Here is a 23,445-nt window from a genome sequence, read left to right as displayed (position 1 = left end):
GCGTGGATAAGTTGGACGACGGCATGGGCCAGCTACCTTCTAATTCATGCCCGACTCCAATCTTGACAACGGATCACGAGCGATGGGATTGAGCCCCCAATCCTGACAGGCGACATACCGTCTAGTACGACCTCATAGTCGAGTGCGCCAATGCGTCGGATAATCTTGTAGGGTCCGAAATAGCGGCGTAAAAGCTTCTCGCTAAGTCCTCGTCGGCGTATTGGGGCCCAAACCCAAACACGGTCGCCGGGCTGGTACTCGACGTGGCGTCGTCGAAGGTTGTAGTGTCTGCTGTCGGTCCTTTGTTGGTTCTTGATCCGCAGGCGGGCCAGCTGTCGGGCGCATAGAGTTACTATACTCTATGGTCGGGCGTCCTCGGCCATTTGCCTCGGCGCGCTGGAGATAAGTAGAGACGTCAAGATTCGCTCCATCGCAGACGTGCGGCAGCATGGCGTCGAGAGTAGTGTTAGGGTTGGCGTCCCGCACCTCATGCACAAAGAACTTTCTCTCACCCGACCTTCTTCCATCAGGCATCGTCGAAATGAAGCGTGACTTCCTAATTCGCCATGACCGTTTCGAGTGTCTGCCTGTCTGCCGGAAGCCCCGCAGCGTACAGGCCTCATTTGTGTGTGTATGTGTTTGTGGGTGTGCGAGTTTAGAGAGGCCCTTTCCTCGAATTGGACCTAGAGGAGAACTTCCACGAACCCGCAACGCGCGGAAGAGACGGACAGGCGTCTACAATTCCAGACGTGATGACCTCCTCTCTGCAGCAAGCTCGGTATAGCTCCTCTCTGCAGCAGCTCTTTCTGTGCCGGTCACGTGACGTCGACGGAAGCAAGATCCCGCCCACGATTGCAGAGAGCCTATTTAAGGGGCTTCGAAATGTACTTTTACTCACTTCATGCTCTTCTCATTTTCTTTCATCTATAGACCTTTGAATAAACCGTGCAAGTTTCGCACTAGAAATCGTCTCGCCCTTGCTTGGTGGCCATGGTCTACCGGATGCCTGCAGCCCGCCGACAACGCCACGCTACCCAATAAGTAACGTCGGTCGAGCTTCGATAGGCAGGCGCCGCTACTTCTCGGCAGCAGTACGATACGCTACCCTGGAGTACGCAACAGTAGTCGTCGGGTTCCTGCCGTAAACGAGCTTGAACAGCGTGACCTGCTGTGTTGTTTCTTGCACCGCCGTGTTGTAAGCAAAGTTTGCGTACGGCAGGACCGCGTCCCACGTCTCGTGCTCGACGTCGCCGTACATTGCTAGCAAGTCGGCGAGGGTCTTGTTCAGGCGCTCCGCGAGACCATTCGTCTGCGGGTGGTAGGCAGTTGTCCTCCTGTGGCTTGTTTGGCTGTATAACAGAATGGCTTGGGTGAGCTCTGCTGTAAAGGCCGTTCCTCTGTCAGTGATGAGGACTTTTGGGGGACCCATGTCGCATCAGGATGTTCTCGACAAAAAATTTGCCACTTCGGCTGCGCTGCCTTTCGGTAGAGCTTTAGTTTCAGCGAAGCGGGTGAGATAGTCTGTCGCCACGACGACCCACTTATTTCCCGATGTTGACGTCAGAAACGATCCCAACAAATCCTTCCCGGTCTGCTGAAAAGGTCGGCAAGGAGGCTTGATCGGCTGTAGAAATCCCGCTGGCCTTGTCGGTGGTGTCTTACGGCGCTGACACTCTCGGTATGACGTAACGGGCGGCGTCGGCGGTCAGGCGCGGCCAGTAATACCTTTCCTGCATCCTGGATAGCGTCCGGGAGAATCCGAGGTGCCCAGCGGTCGGATCGACATGTAGGGCGTGCAGTACTTCTGCACGGAACAATATGAAGGTATAGTTGGCGCGGACTGGTGAGAAGTTCTTCACGAGGAGGTTGTTTTGTAGCGTGAACGAAGACAATCCGCGCTTAAATGCCCTATAGGACAACGTCGGCGTTCCCTTCCAAATACTCGACGAGACCTTTTAGCTCTGGGTCTCCTCGTTGCTGTTTACTGAAGTCTTCCACGCTTATTATTCCAAGGAAGGAGTCGTCGTCCTCGTTGTCTAGCGGCGAGGGATAGATATATGGGCGCGCGTGGTAGGCAGTCGGCGTCAGAGTGTTTTTGTCCGGACTTGTAGGTTACCGTGACGTCATATTCTTGCAGTCTGAGGCTCCACTGTGCCAGCCGTCCTGAAGGGTCCTTTAAGTTAGCTAGCCAACACAACGTGTGACGGTCGCTGACGACTTTGAATGGCCTACCATATAGGTGAGGCGGAATTTTGCTGTAGCCCAAATGATGGCTTGGCATTCCTTTTCAGTCGTAGAAAATTGAAGGACACTTTGTAAATTCCGAAGTGTGTTCGGCGAAAGCCTGTGCCCATTCGACTGACTATGCCATGTATTTTTTTTTTGTGTGTGTGTGCATGACACTCCCAGTGGAACGGGCACAGTGGAACCCAGTGGAACGGGCGCTTTCGCCGAACACACTTTGAAATTTACAAAGTGTCCTTCAATTTTTTTTTGACAAATATTGCCAAAGTGTGATTTGAATTAAACGATGGACTATTTATTCATGAATTCTTTGTGTCTTTGCTTTAACGCCCCATGAATTCCTTATGCTTGGCTGGGTCGACGTCTGCGATAGCTGCCTTAATTGTGATCACTGAAACGTACTGATATGTGCTCGAGATCTTTGGTGGTTGGATATGTCTGGAAGACGAGATCAAGACAGCTGCCATGCTGCGTGGTGGCTGTTGTCGTCGGTGTGACCAACTGTAACGCTAGTGAACTTTGTCAATGTTGACTTTGTAGACCATTGACAAATGCATGGCTGTTCCTAGCGTCTTCGTTGAAATCCCCGACAACGACCATCCGCCGATGCCTGACGCTTGTTGGGAGGATGCGACTCATAAAGGCAATGGCTGCTTCTTGTCCGAGGTTTGTATTGGGGCCAAGTACACACAGACTACAAAGAACCCAGTCGACGACCTGACTGCACACGCTTTATAGGTGCCCGGTCGCCCGGTGACGCGGCCACTCGCTGTTGTCGCTTCCGTTCCGCTTCCCTGGCCTTGGTGCCCGGTGACATGTTAGCCCGCCGCATGCGCATTCGCTCATTCTTCTTCTGGCGTTTGGTATCGGGGGAATCCACATTCTTGGGGCGCTTCTCCGAACCGCTTGCCGTGGAATCATCACCGGGCCGCTTGGCAGCCATCCGACTAACTCGACTGCTGCAACGAGACGTCTGACGAAGGAGCGTTGCCGCGCGCGCCGCTGTGCCATCACGTAATTGCTGAGAGAGTGTGAGGGGGAGAGGCCACAGCCTGCACCGTTCCAGGCACGGACAGACGGACGGTCGGACGCCGCAAGCATGAGCCATTAAAATAATTGCCTTCCGCTTTTGACAGCGGCCGGCTAGCATATCACCCGTTCAAGTCCGTCCTTCCTCTGTACTAGCACGGCACCGAGACCTAGCTAGGCTACTGGCGTCAGTGTAGATTTCGGTATCGGCGTCCTCGTCGAAGTGCGCAAGTACCGGCGGTGACTACATGCGTCGTTTGAGTTCGCGAAATACGTCGGCCTGCGGTGTTTCCCACTTGAACTCGACATCACATTTGGTTAGGTGTGTTAGCGGCTCAGCGATGCGCGAAAAGTCCTTGACAAAGCGCCTATAGTAGGCACACATGCCAAGGAATCTACGCACTGCCTTCTTGTCGATGGGCTGTGGGAACTTTGCGATGGCAGCTGTCATCTGCGGGTCGGGGCGTACTCCAGATTTACTGATGACGTGGCCTAGAAACAGAAGCTCATCGTAAGCGAAGCGGCACTTTTCCGGCTTCAGAGTGAGCCCTGATGACTTCTAATACTGTCGCAAGCCGCCTAAGGTGATCGTCGAAATTTTCGGCGAAGACATCGACGCCATCTAAGTAAACAAGACATGTCTGCCACTTCAATCCTGCTAACCCCGTGTCCATTGCGCATTGAAACGTTGCAGGCGCCCAACACAGTCCGAATGGCATAACCTTGAACTCGTAGAGGCCGTCTGGCGTGATAAGGCGGTCTTTTCGCGATCTCTCTCGTCGACTTCTATTTGCCAGTAGCCAGACTTGAGGTCCATCGACGATAAGTATATTTAGCGTTGCAGAGCCGATCCAATGCGTCGTCTATCCGTGGAAGGGGGTATACGTCCCTCTTCGTGATCTTGCTCAGTCGACGATAATCGACGCAGAAACGTAGGGCTCCGTCCTTTTTTCTTCACCAAGACTACAGGAGATGCCCACGGGCTGTTCGACGGCTGGACGATGTCGTCGCGCAGCATTTCGTCGACTTGTTGCCTAATATAGCTTCACGTTCTCGCGTCGAAACTCAGTAAGGGCTCTGGCAGAGTGGTCGAGCGCACTCTTCGGTTATTATGCGATGCTTTGCGACTGCGTGTTTGTCGAATCCTCGATGACGTCGAAAAGCAGTCTTTGTATCATCGGAGAAGACTCCGGAGCTGTTGCTGCTTACTCATGGGAAGACTTGGATTTATGTCGAGGTCTGCTTCGGGAACTATGGTCGTCGGGGTAAATGCGGCAGAATCCGGAGGACAAAGGCATTGCTGGTTTCCACATTCCTCGATGTACGCGGTTGTCGTGCCATTGCTGATCTGCTTGAACTCCTGGCTGAAGTTGGTTAGCATCACTTCCGCTTTCCCCGCGCGGAGTCGAGCGGTCCCTCTTGCGACGCAAATTTCACGGTCGAACAGTAAACGTTGGTCACTATCGATGACGCCTTCTAAGTGAGCGGGTGTTTCGGTGCTGACGAAAATAACAATGCTGGAGCGAGGCGGCATGCGCGAGCACACTCAAGGCGTGGCGACTACGAGAGCTCTCCGATGGTATCGCTTGATCTTGCGACAGCGTTATCGATTGCGACTTCAGGTCGATGATTGCGCCGTGTTGGTTCAGGAAGTCCATGCCGAGAATAACGTCTCGTGAACACTGTTGGAGGATAACGAAGGTGGTACGTCCGGTCATGAACGGTAATTCTTGCCGTACAGATTCCAGTCGGCGTTATGAGGTGTCCTCCAGCTGTCCGAATTTGAGGGCCTTCCCATGCGGTCTTAACTTTCTTCAACTGGGCGGCGATGGGTCCACTCATGACAGAGTAATCGACTCCTGTGTCTGCTAAGGCTGTGACTGCGTTGCCGTCGAGAAGCACGTCGAGGTCGGTGGTTCTTTGTCTTACGTTACAGTTCGGATCACGGCTGCGTCGCGTTGACCTGTCGCTGGTACTTGGCGTCGTCAGGTCGTCTTTCATCGGCGTATTCTTCGTTTCCAGACTTCGTCGGGACGGCGGTGTGTCGTTGTGTTGTCGAGGTTCTCCCTTCGGCGTCTTCGTCGTCGGCGGAGGATCTTCGTCAGTTCGACGAACAGCAACTGCGCCTCCACCGGTTGCTGCTTTTAGTTCTCCGGATATGGGCTGACGGACCGGCCCCGGGCTGGGTCAGTGTATGGTCGTTGTTGCGGCGACAGGTAGCGGCTTGGTGACGGCGAACGGGACGGTCGTCGAGGGCTCCACTGAGTAGCGGCGAGGTCACGACGTGGGCGCTCCTCAAGCTGTGGACGCCGCGCGTTGACGACGAACCCTCTCAGTCCCAAGTCGCGGTATGGGCATCGGCGGTACACATGGCCGGCTTCTCCGCAGTGATAGTACAGCGGGTGGTGGTCGGGGGCTCGCCAAATGTCGGTCTTCCTTGCGTAGCTGCGCGACGCGTGGGCGTGCTGGCGGCGGCGGACGACGGAATTGCGGCGAGGGCCCTGGTGCGGTCGCGGAGGGGGACCTTGGCGGCGTGCGACGGCGGCGTAGGTCATCGATTCCGCCTGGGGCAATTGTGGTTGTGCCTCAAAGAACTCCAAGCGATCGCTGAACCTCTTCTTTCACGATGTCGGCGATCGAGGCCACTTGAGGCTGCCACGAGGCAAGGCTAAGACCTTGCGCAGTTCTTCGCACACAATGGCCCTGATGGTATCTTGGAGATCGTCGGAACCCAGTCCTTCGATGGCGCACTGCGGCGTGAGCACTTGTCGGTTATAGACCTCAGACTCTGCCCAGGCGGCGCTGCGGAAAAACCCGTCACCAGCACCCCCATCGCAGACTTGGCGCGAACTGAGTAGTGCAAAAAGAGCTATCCGCAAGCGAAGGTGCATAGGCCACAATGGACTCTCCGCTTTCGGTTGTGTTGAGGCACGGTTTCCTAAACATCAAGGACCTGGAAAGCTTCTTCCGCCCATCCACGCTTCGGAAACGGAGGATATGCTCAGCAGGGCGAAGTACGTGTACAATATAAAAGAAGTCCCAGGTGTTATTTCGGCGTGCTGCAACTCGCAAGGACAGAGAGCATCGGGCTTGATTAGAGGCGTATCAGTACAAAAATCTAAGCATTTCAAATTGGTTCATATTGAAAATGTCTTGAACACAAGACTTAAGTATCTCCTATATTTTTACGCATTCTATCGTAATGTTGTTTGTCGCAATTATTTACAGAGAGTAAATCCTTCCATAGCCTTTTTCAGGGAAGCACACTGAAAACGTTTTCCAAGGCAGCAAAGAGCGTGCGAACAAGACGAAAGTAAGCTTTCTACAGTGCTATACGCACCGCATCTTTCTTTCTCGCAGGAGCATCGCTCAGTACCTCTGAACTTTTCGCAGACGCTTCGAGCAACAAGCGCGCACAAATAAATGTAAATAAACGCGACATTTTTTTTTCTTTGCACACGTACTTTACTTCGAAATTACTCATCAAGTGCTCCTACAGCAACTTTATTACTCACATTTGAAAAACGCAATCGAGCCGGCTCAGCACATTGCGAAACGTGCTTGTTGTATCGGCGCAGGACATACAAAATACCGAAATTATAAATGAGCTCGATCGCGATACAACGATGCTCTAGAACAGGATTTTGAATTCGTAAACGAACGAAAATGTTTGGCTAAACTGACCTGCCAAATCTCTCCGTTCCACTTGTTGAGTCAAGCCGAGGCGGACGTCTGTTAAAAGTTGGAAATATCGATGGCACATACGCAGGATGGTTCGCAACGTTTTTTCTTTCTTTTTTTTTTTTTGGTTACCAATGAAGTGGCGGCTGCAGTTTCTTGAGTTTTCGCTTGTTACCACGGTCCTCCGTCAGGGCTACACAACACAATTACAGCAGAAGAAAATTGTCGCACTTTATTATGCAAACCACTGTGTTGTGGGGAATACAAATAATTCGATTACCCAACAGGTTGAACAGCCCGTATCGAGCGCTCTCGCCTTTCCCCTTCATACGATCGCGATAGAAATCGGTAAACTGAACGTTGTTATTCAGTCCTTCAGGTTCATGACAATTTACAACACAACAGTAGCACCGATTGCGGCGTTCGTAGCGCTCGGAGCTATCGTGGTTGCCGTCTCTTCCGCCATCAGTCTGAAGAGAGAGCCAGCAAGCGCTTTATGGCAGTTCGGCGGCGCGTCCGACTATCGGAAAAATTCATAGCTCTCTGTCTGGGTGCTAAATGCGCAAAACACTCGCAATATGGGCCAAAATCTAGTTAAATCGTTGTTTCGCAGTCGCTAGCTGCATAGGCAACTTAGCAAGGGAGTCGGGCTTCACACTACTCAATTGCTGCCTCTTCGCACCGGCAGATGGCGCTACACGTCTTGCAAAACTCCAGAGTCTGACTTCTATACTGCCGAGTGTGCATTTCTAGAGTTTTCTCGGTCGTCGGTGCCTCTGTACAAAGCTCAGCTACGGTCAACAGCAGGAAGGAGCTGCTTCGAAGACGAAACAGCATCTTGAAATCGGCCGTTTACGCGACAGCAGCTCCTTCCTGCTCCTGCCGGTAGGTGGCGATACAAGTCTGTGCCGGGGCCGGCTTTTAAGACGCCATTTTTTCCATAGGCAAAAGAAGTTTCTAATTTTTGTCTTTAAAAACAGGCAACTAATCGTGCCAAGTGTTGTACCAAACGAAGCAGACAACAAAATGCGATCGTTCTGCAAAATTTCAGCAAGAACAGTGCAGCGGTGAGTGCACAATCTTTTTTTTTTTTTTAACACGAGCAGCCAAATATTCAGGACCCTGTATATATAGTTGTGGAAACGAAGGGGCATACTAATGTTTAATGTTTCAACGTTTCGACCGTAGCACGGCCGAAACGTTAAAACTGAAACATCAGAAAACTGTACATGCTCGCACAACGGTGCCTACTACTTCCCATTTATCGCGATATCAATTACTAGGGACACTGTAGGTGAATTTTCACCTGGAGTGCGACAGTGCGACAGTGAGCCGAGAAGGATGGTGGCTTGATGCGCGCCGTGCTCCCGCGCGCCAAATCTCGGAAATCAAGTGATCAAGCGTACTCTATATACACTCTTAGGCAAAGTTACACCCTTTGGCTTGCCCCTTCTGCCACACAAAAATAATCGTTATCTGCCTTGATGCGTTTCCTTTCTTTAACGCTGCGAGCCCGGCATTTTCCAGTAACGAACGGCACGCGCGTTATCAGCATAGAACAGTTTACACCCTTTGGAGTGCCGCATCTGATAACGCGCGTCCCGTTCGTTACTGGAAAGTTCCGGGCTCGCAGCGTTAAAGAAAGGAAACGCATCAAGGCAGATGGCGATTATTGTTGTGTGGCAGAAGGGGCAAGCCAAAGGGTGTAACTTTGCCTAAGAGTGTAGAAGGGAGGGGGTGAGGGGTGGAAGCGACCGTGCGTCTCCTCCTATGGCCCAGCTGCCCAGCCGCGGCTGCGCATACGCGGCCCACGTGCTTTATCTTGGGGGTAATCTGCGGCGGGTGTAAATGTTTGGGCGAGCCGAGATGGCTTACGGCTTCGTGTGCACTCTCTTCCCGCGTGCCTGGCGTTGGAGGTCGCGTAATCTCAAGATTCCAGAGACACGTTGAAACGCACGAAGCATTCGCTCCTCACTGTCGGCATTCTTCATCATGCCAGCGTTGTGACAGCGAGTGAGATCTATTCATGCTTGGCAGTGCGCGCGTGACAACATGCGCGTTACTTTAATTAGTAAGTAGATGTTTACTGTAATTTATACGGCCGATAAAACTACGAACCTTACTTCGTGTAGTTGTCTAAGTCTTTGCAATCGCTTTAAATCGATCGCCTATCGGGCGAAACTGCAAATTTTCACACATTAATAATAATATTTGCGGTTTTACGTGCCAAAACCACTTTCTGATTATGAGGCACGCCGTAGTGGAGGACTCCGGAAATTTTGACCACCTGGGGTTCTTTAACGTGCACCTAAATCTAAGCACACGGGTGTTTTCGCATTTCGCCCCCATCGAAATGCAAATTTTCACACAAGCGACCAAGGAGTGGAGCCGTCTTCTTGCGAACGTAATCCTGTACAGCAATCCCGCGCACTTCAAGACCGCCTTCATTATTTCACTGATGGGATATTGCGCACCCCTTTTGTAAGGCACCGTTCTATGGTGTCTTTGAGATATTGACAAAAAAAAAAAATATCACCGCCCCAGCACTCCGTACAGATGATTATCCAGCGAAGCTCGAATGTGCGGCTCCGTTGTTTATCACTGGGTTAATCCCAACGGTTCGTTAAACGATGGCTTGGTAGGCTGCCGGATCTTCAGTACGTAGTTGCTGCTTGCGCTCGGCTGCAATAGCCTCTTCCTGTGCCCAGGCTGCAGCATCGGCACGGCGTAGACGAGCTCGTTCTCGGTTCTGCTCGCGACGTTGATGGCCGAAAGCTGCCTGATCCTAAGGAATACGTGTGACGCGTGGCCTACCCATTTCGGAGCTGGAGAGAAACTGCTGCGTGCGCGCTCGGCTGCGACGAACAACGACACCACTACTGGCCCAGCTAATCAAAAAAACACTTAGCGCAAGGCCTTTTCAGTCCGACCCATGACGTCATGTTACCTGGTCCGACTGCCATAGAATCTAATGGGAATACTCCCGAGTAGGCAGCAGTGATACTGACGTCCCCGCTTTCATCACGCCAGCCTCGTCAATGGAAATTTTGGGCCAGGAAGCGTGACGTCATGGATCAGCGTAAACAGGTTTTGTGCTATCTAGGTGGCGTTGGCTAATCATACGCCTTTTTCTCACTCTTTTTTTCTTTCATTTTTTTTTCGCACATGCGCATGGGGTTGCGCCAGAGGAGTTTTCGGCATACAGGCGACCGACAGACAGACGGGCGGACGGACGAACGAATCGGCTAGCCATATACAGCTTCGCTGTAATATCTTTCCTCCATGGCGCAAACAGTGATGCAAACAACTACACGAGAACGAAATGGGGTTTGTGTGAACGTAAGCAGCTACGCCAGAGTCAGTATAACGTGGAAAGCTGCAGAGTTGGAAACAGAAATTGAGGAGGTCTTCGTGTGCCTCTGCAGACTGGTAATTAGATGAGAACACTATCCTGGAGCCACAAGAAGCAGCTTCACACACGATGCAGCTAATAATGCCGCAGCTGCTAAAACGAATTTCCAAGACGAACAAGTTCTCACTTTCCTTCAAGTTCGTGTTAAAATTCGCGAACCCCATATACCAAGTGTTTCAGCGAATACTTTCAAACATGTTTTTTTTTTATTTGCGTGCGGTAGATAGCACAATTCAAGTCCATGTGCTGGTTACTCGAAGAGGCGCACATTACTTGCACAAAAAATTGACATGCATAATGGACTAATATAACAAATTGCCTTATGGCACATATTGCAATTTACTAAGTCCTACCGGGGAGTTCGCAAGGCGGATCCACTTCAATGCATAAAACGACGTTTTGTAAGAAAGTAAGTGGAACGACAGTGCAACTATAAACACCTCAAGTTTGACGGCACATATCTCGTAAATGGCATCATCCACACCATTCTATTCAAGTGGATATGCCTTGCAGTCTCACCCGCTAGAATTTGTTAGGTGCAATATGTGCCATAAGGTAACTAGTTAAAACTTAATTATTTTTGTTAATTAGTGGAGTATGCATTTTAATGTTTCGTGCAAGTAATGTCCGCCTCGTCGAGGAGAGCAGCTCATGGACTAGAATTGTGCCATCGGCCACAGGCATTAAAAAAAAATTGAAAGTGTTTTCTGAAACATCTTGTGCTTCGAATCGTGGAATGCTATTCTGGACATGCATGAATCACACTGTTTCACACATGACGACTGCATGGCCGCTTTTATCCGTCGCCTCCATGACTGTAAAGAGGTCGCTTTTAAATTCGTACCAGGACGGAATGTCTGCAAAAAATCGTTTTCCTGCGTTCGTCAAGATGGCAAAACGTGACGCTTTCTTTTTTTTCTTTCTTCCTTTCTTTTTTTTAAGAACCAATTTTTCTGGTTCTCGATATAGCAATGCTTGCGCTGTAAAAAAAGGCAGCGAAGGATCGCGCGCTGGAGCCCGTATATACGGCATACTTGCAATTGGAAAACATTGTAACGTTCGAATGCTTTCCGAGATAGTCACGATGTTAGCTGGTTGATTGAGTGAAAAATGTCACGTGAGTAACGTCACAGATAAGGCGATTTTTTCGACGTCGTTTTGACGCGCGGCGCTGGATGCATCGTATATATACAGACATTTGGGAGTGGCGGGCGAACTTACCAAGATATGCCAATGACCGTCCATGTCCAATGACGGCTGTGCGGTAAGGGTATCGGCGCATTTTTTTTTTCTTCTTCAGAACGACCGTATCGAACGACCGTAGAAATGTATCGTATCGGTATTTGTAGCAGTAGTACTTTTTTGGGGGCAGCGACTGACCTGGTGAGTTACTTGTGTTCTGAGTAAGCGTACAAAATTATGCGCCTAAACATCCCAAACCTATACGAAGCGCAGATAGATTCGCGCTACAAAGTAGCATATATGTTACAACAGAATTGATAAATTCTTACAATGCAAGAACGTACATTTTATCACATAACAATTCACCGCGAGATCGAGCACGTAGCAGCGTGGATAGGCGGTCGGCGGGGGGCGCGCACATTGACATGTTTACGCGGCGGCACGTCACGATGAACGATGTGGCTTGATTTTATGGCAATGAAACGGTACTGATGCCGTGAACTTATCATATGTTGCCCTCCATGAAATGCGCAGAACGTCTCTTTTTACTTGAAAGAAGCGACTGTCATTCAACGGGGTCCCCGTTGAATGACGCCACTCAGCAAAACAATCTGTTTCGCCAATTCTTCGCTGCACTTTGTGCATGTTTCACTGGCCTTCCGCCGACTTTGGTAAAAGTGTTGTGCCACTTAATTAATAGCGTATTCGTAGCGAACCTTGCACTGGTTATATATATATAAAAAAAGGCTGCGTCCCTGTAAGACGATGTTAAAATAGCAAATTAATGCGCACTCGACATCACCAAAACGCGCAGGCTAGACACTATGAGATCCTAGCACCATATATAGGGTTCGGATTTACGCTGAAATTCGTACGCGAGAGCGCTCCTCAGGGACCGGCATTGTGAAATCCTAGGACGAGATAATAGAGATGTCATCTGCCAACGATTAACTATACTCTAACGCGCGCTGCGGTAGCTTGGTGGCTATGGCGTTGCAGTGCTGAGTTAAAGGTCGCAGGTTCGATCTCGGCGGCAGCATTTCCACGGGGGTTAAATGTAATAAAGCTCGTGCACCTAGATTTAGGTGCGCGCTAAAGAACCCCAGGTGGTCAAAATTAATCTCGAGTGTGCGTTGCGATTGATCTTTCATATTTCACGCGCCACGCTGCGTGAGAGACACGGCGAGCGGCGACAGTTATATACGTCTGCCATTGATCATGCGATGCTGTACTTTATGTATATGCAGGGCGAGTCGCGAGATGAACATGCTACGTTGTGCTGAGAAGTGTATGTAAGGCGACGCCAAAAGAAAACGGGGCTCTTCTGTCACCCGTTTGGGCTGCATCCTTGGAGCACGCCAGGCGCGCGTCACACGGCGGCCCATCACGACAGAGTCCCCCGCGAAGGCGTGCCTCATAATCGTATCGTAGTTTTGGCCAGTAAAACCCCAGACTGAAAGTTTTAAACTGCTCTAACGCGCGAAAAGCTTTGTATGGCAGTGGAAAAAGTTCTGTACTTCTTATGGTGCAAATGTGCGATAGCAAGTTAGCGATGAAACAACGCGAGCCTCCGCGCTACTTCACGGTGAAACTGGTAATTTATACACTGATCACGATTATAAGGGACTTATAAATGGAAGAGGGACGAAGAGGAGCATTTCGACTGCGCGTAGGAGGTGCAAACAGTACAGGATTTGGAACATTTCAGAGAACACGTCGCTTAGTGTTCGCAAGAACGGGCAAAAGAAAAAAAAAAGACCAAGCACGAATTTGTATAAAATAATTCGACCCACTCCTAGTACCCCAACTCTATCTATATACAAATTTCACCATACACTTTTCTAGGACAACACGCTTTCCTTGCTGATGTTTCCCGGTGAGAACGTGTGCCTGTCTCGCAAATAAGATGAATTCCAACTAACTGGCTCTTGATCTCACGATCGAAGCTGGTTTCAAGTTGATGAATGGGGTGCTACACAAGCACTGTAAGGCCATGTTCACCTCACCCCTATTTGTGCGATCGAAATCGCGCTTGCATTTAAACATTTTCGACGCCGTCTTACCTCCACAGCAGAAGCAACAGCGATAGTTCTCACTGACAGCGCAAAGCAGCATAAGTGCGCGTGGGCTCTATATATATAACTACCAGTTCTCGATCTTCACGATCTAAAGGGCACACCTCTGTTGAACAAAGATGGCGACCGCATCCACGGATGCTATTCTTGACATTGTGAAATTCGCCATCTTGTTAGCTTTGATTGGCCCAGAGGGTTGCTACGGCCTCTCTGATTGGTCGTTCGATCCTGCGCTACGCAAGATCGAACGGTGCCCTGCACAAAACACCCTAGTTTTAACGGACTCGAGACCTGCACTCCAACAACTCACCCGTTGCGGTCCTCCTAAGAAATTCAGTCGGAGTTCACAGGATTTATTCAAGGATTTGAGAAGCAAGAAACGTGATGTATTCCAGCGAATACCTTCCCGTGTTGGTATCGCTGGGAATGAAAGAGCGCACGCTTTAGCTAAAGAAGCGCTCTGAAGGCCACCAACGGTTGGAGCACCGACCAACCACTGTTTCCCAAAAGGCTTAATTCGGAGCCACTTCCGCTCACTTTGGACCCCGGCACATGAGCCGTGTGTAGCGAAGGGGCTCACCTAATCGGAGACCACTCCCATTTATAGAATAAGAACAGGATAGGGTTGCACTCCACCATGGGCGTTCAAAAGTGAGTGAGGTGCCTCTCCGCTACGCACAGAATGCCAGGAAATTAGTGACGTGGAACACCTCATTTGGTCCTGCTGGCGCTTCACTATCGAACGGAAAACTTTACTTGACAACCTGCAAACAAGATTTCCAAACGCATGTGTAGACAGATCATATTTCCTGAAGGACCGAGGATACTTTGCAAGGAGATTTCATGCCTTCTACTCGGATATCTACGCGACACCTAACTCATGGGCATGTTGTAACAGATCCCTGAACAACGAAAGAGACAAACAGGCGGAGCCGTTGCCAGCCCAGATGTCAGGCAACACCGCCTGTAACAAACACCGTAACCAACCAACCTACCTGGCTCAAAATGCCGCCATTTCAGAATTTGACAGTATTACGGGATTGATTGATTCATTGTGAATGCAAACATTTACCAAGGCATACGACCGGTAGCACTTGCAAAATATGCACATGAAGCGATGATTGTCGACTCTGAACCGTACTATACATAGAGATCGAAAAACTCCATGTACAGGAGCACTGAAGCTGTGCATGATTTTACATGGTACGAAGAATTTGATACTGCCGTTTTGACTGATTAGGCCCAAGACCTTTACTTATACGTGCTAATTAAGGATCGGTTAACGCCTTAAAGAGACTCCCACTCGTAGATATATAATCAGATTCCCTTGGTATCACATCGACTCCGTCGCACATGTAGAATCGTGTACTGGAAATGAAAAAAAAAATTGAATCACATGAAAACGAAATATGAAACCGAATAAAGTATCGGGGAAATTAATTCTTATGTTTAATTGAAATGTAGAACTAATAAGGACAATGGAAAAGAAAGTGGACTAAAAGATAACTTGTAGTGAAGGGTTAGAAGAAAAATATTCTGGTCAGGTAAGAAGATGATGAAGTTGCGGTAAAATAAAAATAATATTATGGCGTTTTACGTGCCAAAACCACTTCCTGATTGTGAGGCACGCCGTAGTGGGTGACTCCGGAAATTTCGACCACCTGGGGTTCTTTAACGTGCACCTAAATCTAAGTACACGGGTGTTTTCGCATTTCGCCCCCATCGATGAAGTTGCGGTCACTGACCAAGTCAAGGTGAAAGAACACCGAGACGTTTCGGAGCCTGTATGGGTTCCTTGGTCACACTAAGGCTGAAGAGCATTTCCTTACTTTTTTCCTATGATACTTTGCAATGAGCGAGAGTAGATGGCAGGTATGTTTCAAACTGTCCTCTTGATAGTGTCGGCCGTCGTTGAGATCAATAAAGACGCCATCAACAGCCGGATCATCTGGTTATTTTTCTTGGCTATGGTGGCGGCATTATCCCAATCGATGCTGAGAGCGTAATTATTGACGTTTTCGGCGAGACCGTTTGGCGCTTTTTTGTTCTTGGAGACGTCCCTTGGTGCTCCTTGATGATTCTAGTGAATTTACCGGTTTCGACGACGCTGCCGATGTAACTGCACTTGCAGTCAGCACACCATACCTTGTACACCACGCCCGGATGATCCTTGCTGTCAAGCCGGTCTTTCACATTCACCAGTTGGTTTCTAATAATTCTCAAGTTGTATAATCTGCAAGACAGTATCATCCAGCACCCGCAAAATGGGTAGGAAGATGCAAAGAAAGTTTCGCGTTATAACGCAGAATTATACCCCCGTGTGTCTGCATCCTTCCCCATAATCTTCTCCGGTTGACGGAAGCTTGTACCTGGAGGCTTCGACCTGGGTTCACCCTCGCACCTGCCGTCTCCTGGGCTTGGAGAACGACAACTGGAAACCTTGGGACGTGTGCGAAGTGCCCGATTCCCGCGCTTACGGCGGATGCTTATCACCTATTGTGACTGTGCCCTGTGACTCAGGCGAGCATGTAAAATATGTTCATGTAGGCAAAACTCGATCCTTATGTGCTAGAGGACTACACCTGTTGGTCAAAGGAAAATAATTTGCCGAAGTCATTGTTCTTGTACCTTGATCACTCAGGTAAACTGGTTGTCTGATGTTTTAAAGGTATTTTTAGTTCATATGCCTTGCAGAAAATCACACGAGTAGACGGAAGCACGCAGACAGACCCTACGGGTGTATACTTGTCGTTTACCGACGCCTATCTTCTGCAAATGCACGTAAATTAAAAAAGGCAGTGTTTTGTTTGTTTTTATGCCAGTTTATTTCAACTGGTATTTATTAGAAGCCCTCGTACAATGTCTGATATCTATTGTACCCTAATGTAACGTTAGCGGACCAGGTCTCATTCGACGCACAGTCTTAAGAGGCTTACTAAGTTTAATGAATTGCCAAAAGTGTATTATTTATCAGACAGTGGTGAAATATACATTGAATGGGAAATTCACCAAAAAGCGGATGATGCTACGGTTTCCCCAAACTATCAACCAGTTCACTTGCATGCAAAATGTTATTTCAGCGATTAATCTTCTTCACTAATCAGTATAGCTTCAGAAAAGGGCGTTCGGCGACAGCTCGCAAAATAAAAACAATCCGTGATCTTTCCACCACCAGTGACGAGCGCGGAGCGAGAGACATGCCATTTCCGGGATTATCAAAGTAGTTGATAGAACATCGAATGCTAGACTATATTATAAACTATAAATCGTTCTGTCATTGGGTATCCCAAATCGGATAAAAAGTTAACTGTCAAACAAGTTACAATTTGTCCATTGCGATGAGTATTCACCTGAACAAACACTGGTTATATCTGGCGTGCCGCAGGCCATAGTATTGGCTCCCACTGTTTTCTGGTTTACTAATGACCTAGCTGTTGACGCAGATGTGAAATTTCGCATTTTCTGTGGTGATTGTCTAACAAACAAACAAACAAACAAACAAACAAACAAACAAACAAACAAACAAACAAACAAACAAACAAACAAACAAACAAACAAACAAACAAACAAACAAACAAACAAACAAACAAACAAAAACTGTATAAAGCTTTTCGTTCTTAAGGGCTATTTGCTACTGACCGGCCGCCATCGTAATACATTACTATTGGTTGGCAGCTGCTCTTACGACCCAGTGCAAGAAAGTTTTTACAAGAAATTACCGGATAAGCTTTTTCTCATAATTAGCACACTGAAAAGACATCGCGTTATACTCGGAGTCATGTTCCTATAACACGACACGAGTTTCCTTTCCCCGCCACCCAACTTGCGCTCCTCTTTCTCGCCCTTCAAATTTCGGCGAGCTCAACAACAAGGCGACTGAGCATTACAGAAAAGACAACCTGTCGTTGATCGGAGGCGAATACTGTCGAGTACGCTGAAAACAGGCGAGGATCGGCGAGGTATCAGAGCGCAACTCAACATAGCGATATGACAACGAAGTGGAAAGGGCGACGGCAGCGCAAGGCGGTCAGCCTGGTCCCCCCATCAAGAATATTTACCCAAGATTTAGGTCCAGCGACCTGATTTGCTGCGCCGATGGGCGTCCGCTCGGACGTACCTGCGCAAACGCAGGCCCCCGGCGCGTTTGCGTGCTCGTGTGGGCCATCTGGGAAGTGTGTCGCGGCCCTGTTAGCATAGCATAGCGGGATGGGTGATCCGTTGCCATGGAGCGCCCGCGTGGCATTTGACGACCTCGACGTTTGTGCAATATGGTCCCGCACACATTACTGTAACGGATAGCGCCTTATTCTAAAACTGCACCTACGGTTTTGTTGCGCATCGTTGAATCACGCTGTAATTGTAATATCATCATGGCCCTGGTGTTCTTGGGTTATATCTAGCCCTTTTGCCAGTCAAATTCTCAAAATCAATCAATCAATTAGTCAATCGTAATAACATTTATATTTCCTGATTCCGTAGAAATCTCCGTCGCGTTATATTTGTAGTCGCGCTAATCTACAACAACAAAAACAGATTAGGGCCCGCATTTACAAAAAAATTCTCTTACGTAAGCGCTGTCCACGACTGCCCATTGCCAAGCAGCGACCAATGACCATCGCATTCATGAGTGGAAGACCCCTGAACGCTGGCTGATGAGGAGCCGTTCTTAGATAAGGGAGGCTTTCGTGAATGCAGGCCCAGATTATACAGGACAACAAACTTTCAGAGGCTGCTTGGTTTCGATTGGGGTAGATTAAATTTATCTGTGCTACGCGTTCCGCTTCTGAAGCATATACGTAATTTTTTTCCTTTCATAAGCAAGTTTCCGCAGGCCTTATGTGCTATATTCAGGGTCCCTGTACTTTGAGTTGTCGATTAATTTTCCCTCGCGCCGCAACCTCCTAGCCTCCCGGTTAGCTAAGATGGCAAAGCGACCGCCCCGGAAAGGTGTTGATCCCGGGTTTAATCGCCCCTGACCAGGACGAACATTAATTCGAAAGCATTATATGTCCCATCAGGCAGAAAATCTGGCGTGATCCGGCGATGATACCAAAAAATCCTCATCCTCAGTGACGTCATCAGCGTTAGCGTATTTTATGGCGTCAGTAGTAAGCAAAAGGTAGTAAACAGTGTAACAACTCTAATTAGTAGTAATTATGGGTAATTCATGTGAATTAAAGTGATTTAAGGTGAATTCGAGTGAATTGAATTAAAGTTCGAACAAGTTAGAGTAAGGTGACTTAAGGTGTAGCAAAGTGAATTTAGGTGAAGTAAAGTGAATAAAGGTGAATAAAAGGGGATTCAGGTTGGTGCAAATTAGAGCAAAGCGAATTATGTTGGATTAATGTGGCTTAAGGTGCACTAAAGTGGTTTAAGGTGGATGAAGGTCGTTGCAAATTAGAACAAGATGGAGAAAAGGGGATTAAGGTGAATTAAAGTGAATTAACGTGGATTAAAGTTGAGTAATGTTACAAATTAGGGAAAGGTGGGTTAAGGTGGATTAGGGTAGAGTTGTGAAGGTTACGTGACAATGTACGACGCCACGTATTGTGTACGTAACCAATTGATTAGAGAAGTCATAACGCTTTGGAATTCAAGTCACGTAAGGATACTTAAGTGACTGTCAGTTTTTTTCTTGAATTTGTGATGCTTTCTTTCTGATAAACCCGTATGGGTTTCCGTTAAGCTCCTGACAGGCAAATAACAGCTTTTATCTTTAATGAAACTCCCTACACCTTTCGGATTTCTGCAGAACCGAATTGCCAAGTTTGGAGGTCACTGTTATAAGGCAAGGGCTGTGTGGGGTTCTCCCAATATGATGTAGTGAGTACATCAAGTAACAAGGCCGTGCTTATGGTGTTGATAACCGTGATGACATTGCATGTGTGCTTGTGACTTCTGTAAAGATTGTGCAGCGTTTGCTGTTATTTTCATTCCGTTTTCTCCTCCCCCCTTTTTTTTTCTCTGTCTGAGACTTAGTGATAACCGGCCCCAAAAAGCTAGGTCTATCCTACCAGTTTTCATCTAATAAAAAAAAAGTATTGATAAAGTTGTTTCGGTGATGTTAACGAGAACATTTTTTTTTAATTTTTTGCCATGTATGACATCGATAAAGTGTTAGGAAAGACATTTGATCATGAGTACTTGGGCGTGATTGTTAGTGCATATATAAATAATTGATACACGGGTGACACGCGTGGCATCAAAAACATTTTTCCCACTCTGTTCGCAAAAATTGTACATTGGGAGAACTTCACTTCTTGCAAAATTAGTGCGAGTACATCTTGAGTGCGTTCAGTTCTTGAATAATACCTTGTTGGATATGTTGTTAACCAAATGAATAAAAAAAGAGAAAGCTGCGTCGTTAGTGTCAAAGCTATCCGAAGTAAATAGGGCCGCGATATATGTAACGATGCCTTCCACTCGATTCTATGTCGCTCTTCACTCACCGTTCACGGTCAGCTGATGGTAAAACTATAACAATTAACTTTTTCTAAATGGTAAAATTAAAATCAGGAATTAGGAACATCAGAGTGGAGCTCGACCGCTTGATAACAACGCGATGACCCGCCGTGGTGGCTTAGCGGCTACGGTGTTGCACTTGATCACGGGATCAAATCCCGGCCGCATTTTGATGGGGGCGAAATGCATAAGCGCCTGTGTCCCGTGCATTGGGGGCACGTTACAGATCCTCTGGTGGTCAAAATTAATCCATAGTCCCCCATTGCGGTGTCCCTCATAATCAAATACCGGTTTTGGCACGTAAAACCCCCGAATTTAATTCAATCTTTAACGCGGTGCCCTGTGTCACTGCCCGCGATGACGCAGGCAGTGACGTATAGAACATGATGCGCAGCCAATAACTAGGCTGGGTCGAATCAGACAAAAAGCACCGCGCGCATGGTCGAACAGAGTCAGCGAACGCGTGTTCATCTTAATAGCGAGTTTGATCTCCGTATACGTCGAATGCGCTTGCCAGCGGCCCGAATATCTATCACCTAGTGCTTGATTTTGTGACTGAGTTATGAAGATGGCTATTTTGGAAGTTTATGACTTAGTTAGACAAAAGCTTTCGACTCATTCATTGTTATAATTGGACCCGCACATACTTACAATCCATTCTATGTAACGGTTGGGTGACCGAAAGCTTCGTGAATCCATGCAAGTGCCTGGCCTTTTAGCATGAGCTCTCGAGTACATTGTATCGTCAAAGAACAGAAACCAAGCGCAGAACTGGCAGTCACCTGCGCGCTCTTGATAATTACAGTCGGCCGCGCGCACCTTAGCAAGTCTTGGCAGCGTGAAGGTCACCAGTGCGCATGCTCAGAAGGACATGCGATCACATGTGCTCATGTCGCCGATCGTTTGCATCTTGCACGCTCGCTTTTAACCAACAAGGACTACCTTTATGTGTTGCGGCGTTATACGCGACTTTACATCCCATCTTTCGTTGTTACAAGTGTGATATTCAAAGGAAATTTTCGCGCTTACATTAGTACTACGCAGTACACAACTTCGAAGTAGATTTCCTTCAAAGGACGACTCATTTTGTCAGTTGTGTGCTCCAAAAGTCCGGAAGAAGTGCTCATTTAAGGCGAAAGCCTTAGATACGGCTTATGGGTCGAAAAATACGCTGACCGTCCGGCGTTATGGCACCAAAAATCAAGCTCATGCGCCTGTAAGCCATCAATTTTTTTATCAATAAAAGAGCTCGATTATCTCTGTTCTCGTTGAACGGACACCCTTCTAAATAATCACTGTGGCCACAATGGTGTCTACGTCTGGTTTTCTCGGTTTTGTTCATATTTGCCGAGCAATGTGCACGTGTCTTATGACGTTCGGAGGAGTATAAGTACGCCTGCGAGAACTGGAAATAATTATGTTGAAGGTTAGCGCTGTGTGTTTGTCTATTTGCCTTTCCGTGTCCCTCTCATTCTGCCTGCACTAATAGAAAGTAGAAGGCACCATATATACAAGTCCATGTAGCTACCCTCGTAGGTCGAAGTGTTAAAATAAAGAAAATTCATTCAGTGAACTTATGCATGTGTCTTAATGGCCTTCATAGACTTGCCACGACCGTTCTAACGTACCATTAACCACGCAGAACCAGTGACGATGTCTAGGCGACCGAAAAAGAGAACAAGTAAGAGGAAAACAAGAAATAGGAAGTAACAACGCACTCGAATGAGAATGTCAAATTAATTTAAGGAATTTCTCCGGAGCGCCCAGCCTTTCGCATTCATCCTCATTAGCGTATGCTAAAGTGACTGTCAACTTTTATATAGGTATTACCGCGCACCTTTTACAGACATGTTTAACTACTTAGGCACTGGCATTGTATGTGTTGTTTAGTCGTGTGGCATTAATATTAAGACAAAACCATGACTCAACATTAGTTTGAAAGAAAACTCCTTCAATCTAGCTGCACTTCCCAACTTTCGCACTTTCTTGAGCGATTTTTATGCTTCGTAGGAAACTTATTTATTTGGTGAGATTTCCATGCGGACCTTAAGCTACACAGAAGACAGTGAGTGCAGAAACTTTTCAGATTTTATATGCGCAAGTGTTATCAATACCTAACCGCAAAAAAAGAAAGTGATAAAGAGCAATTGAAATAAACTGTCGGTAGTGACCCACACTTGATGCTTAGCAATCACGCAAATCTTCTCGTGGTGGTTATCGACGTTAATGCGCAGCCTCTAGATTTTCCTTCGCTACCTTTTTTTTGCTAGTTAATGCGTCCTAAGCACAGAGCAGAATTACAAACGCTGCTAATTATGTTTTTCAGCCGAGTACCTAAACCCCGCCGATGCGTAGCCGACACCGGGCTTCACTGCAGAACAGAGTCGTCGCGCAGAGTAAACAGCATTTGCACACTGGATCCCGCGCCGGGGGAAGCGGCGGTGGCGGCGCGCGCCGAGCGGCGGCGCTGGGCCCTCGGCGCCGTCGTCGCTGACCGCACGAGGGCGTGTTCCGAGAGAGGCGCTGGCGCCTCGCGCGGCGGAGCGGGGATCGGCGCGCGTCTCGCAGGGGGGGGCGGCCGCGAAGACTGCGAAGCCGCCCGATCTGTCCTTCGAACGACCCCGAACCAGTGGGAGCACGACCGGGGAGATGTCGCCGGTGGCGACGGCCGTGCCCTGCTAGAGGATGAGCGGCGGCCGCTTCGACTTCGACGATGGCGGCACCTACTGCGGCGGCTGGGAGGACGGCAAGGCGCACGGCCACGGCGTCTGCACGGGCCCCAAGGGCCAGGGCGAGTACTGTGGCTCGTGGCACTACGGCTTCGAGGTGTCTGGCGTCTACACGTGGCCCTCGGGCAGCGGCTACGAGGGTCAGTGGCAGAACGGGAAGCGGCACGGCTTGGGCGTCGAGACGCGCGGCCGCTGGCGCTACCGCGGCGAGTGGACGCAGGGCTTCAAGGGCCGCTACGGCGTGCGCCAGTCGCTCATCTCCGGCGCCAAGTACGAGGGCACCTGGGCCAACGGCCTCCAGGACGGCTACGGCTCCGAGACGTACGCCGACGGAGGTCAGTCCGCCCCGACCTTGGGCGCCGCCGCCAACTATTTTCGCGCTAACTCCGGTGACCGTACCTGGCGTCGCGGCCTGTAACCATGGCGACCGAGACGCCCTGCTGGCCACATCCCTGGCCTCTCGGTCTCCCTGGCTTTAGGGCCACCCAGCACACCGCGTGCGCTAAGGGCAGGGCCCGCAAGTCAGCGTCAGGCTATATATAATACGCACACACACGCACACCAAATAGCGGCCGTGCTCTTTGGCAATGTGTTCCTTCGGCCACTCCCCACGCCCCATCGAAGCGGGAAT

At 48.8% G+C, this 23,445-nt stretch overlaps 1 protein-coding gene across 1 annotated transcript in view; it reads left to right on the top strand.

Moving 5' to 3' along the window:
* The window catches only part of jp (junctophilin), a 139,830-nt gene that overhangs the window by 2,703 nt on the left and 113,682 nt on the right, over positions 1 to 23,445 (top strand). Inside the window, exon 2 of the mRNA XM_070530947.1 lies at positions 22,412 to 23,149. Coding sequence (XP_070387048.1) covers positions 22,771 to 23,149 — 379 coding nt within the window. The 5' untranslated portion in view covers positions 22,412 to 22,770. The remainder of the gene's footprint in view (positions 1 to 22,411; positions 23,150 to 23,445) is intronic.

The sequence above is a fragment of the Dermacentor albipictus genome, chromosome 1 (genome assembly GCF_038994185.2).
Source record: "Dermacentor albipictus isolate Rhodes 1998 colony chromosome 1, USDA_Dalb.pri_finalv2, whole genome shotgun sequence".
Lineage (NCBI taxonomy): Eukaryota > Metazoa > Arthropoda > Arachnida > Ixodida > Ixodidae > Dermacentor > Dermacentor albipictus.
Note: the sequence above shows the minus strand (reverse complement) of the source record. Positions and strands in the feature narration are given on the sequence as shown.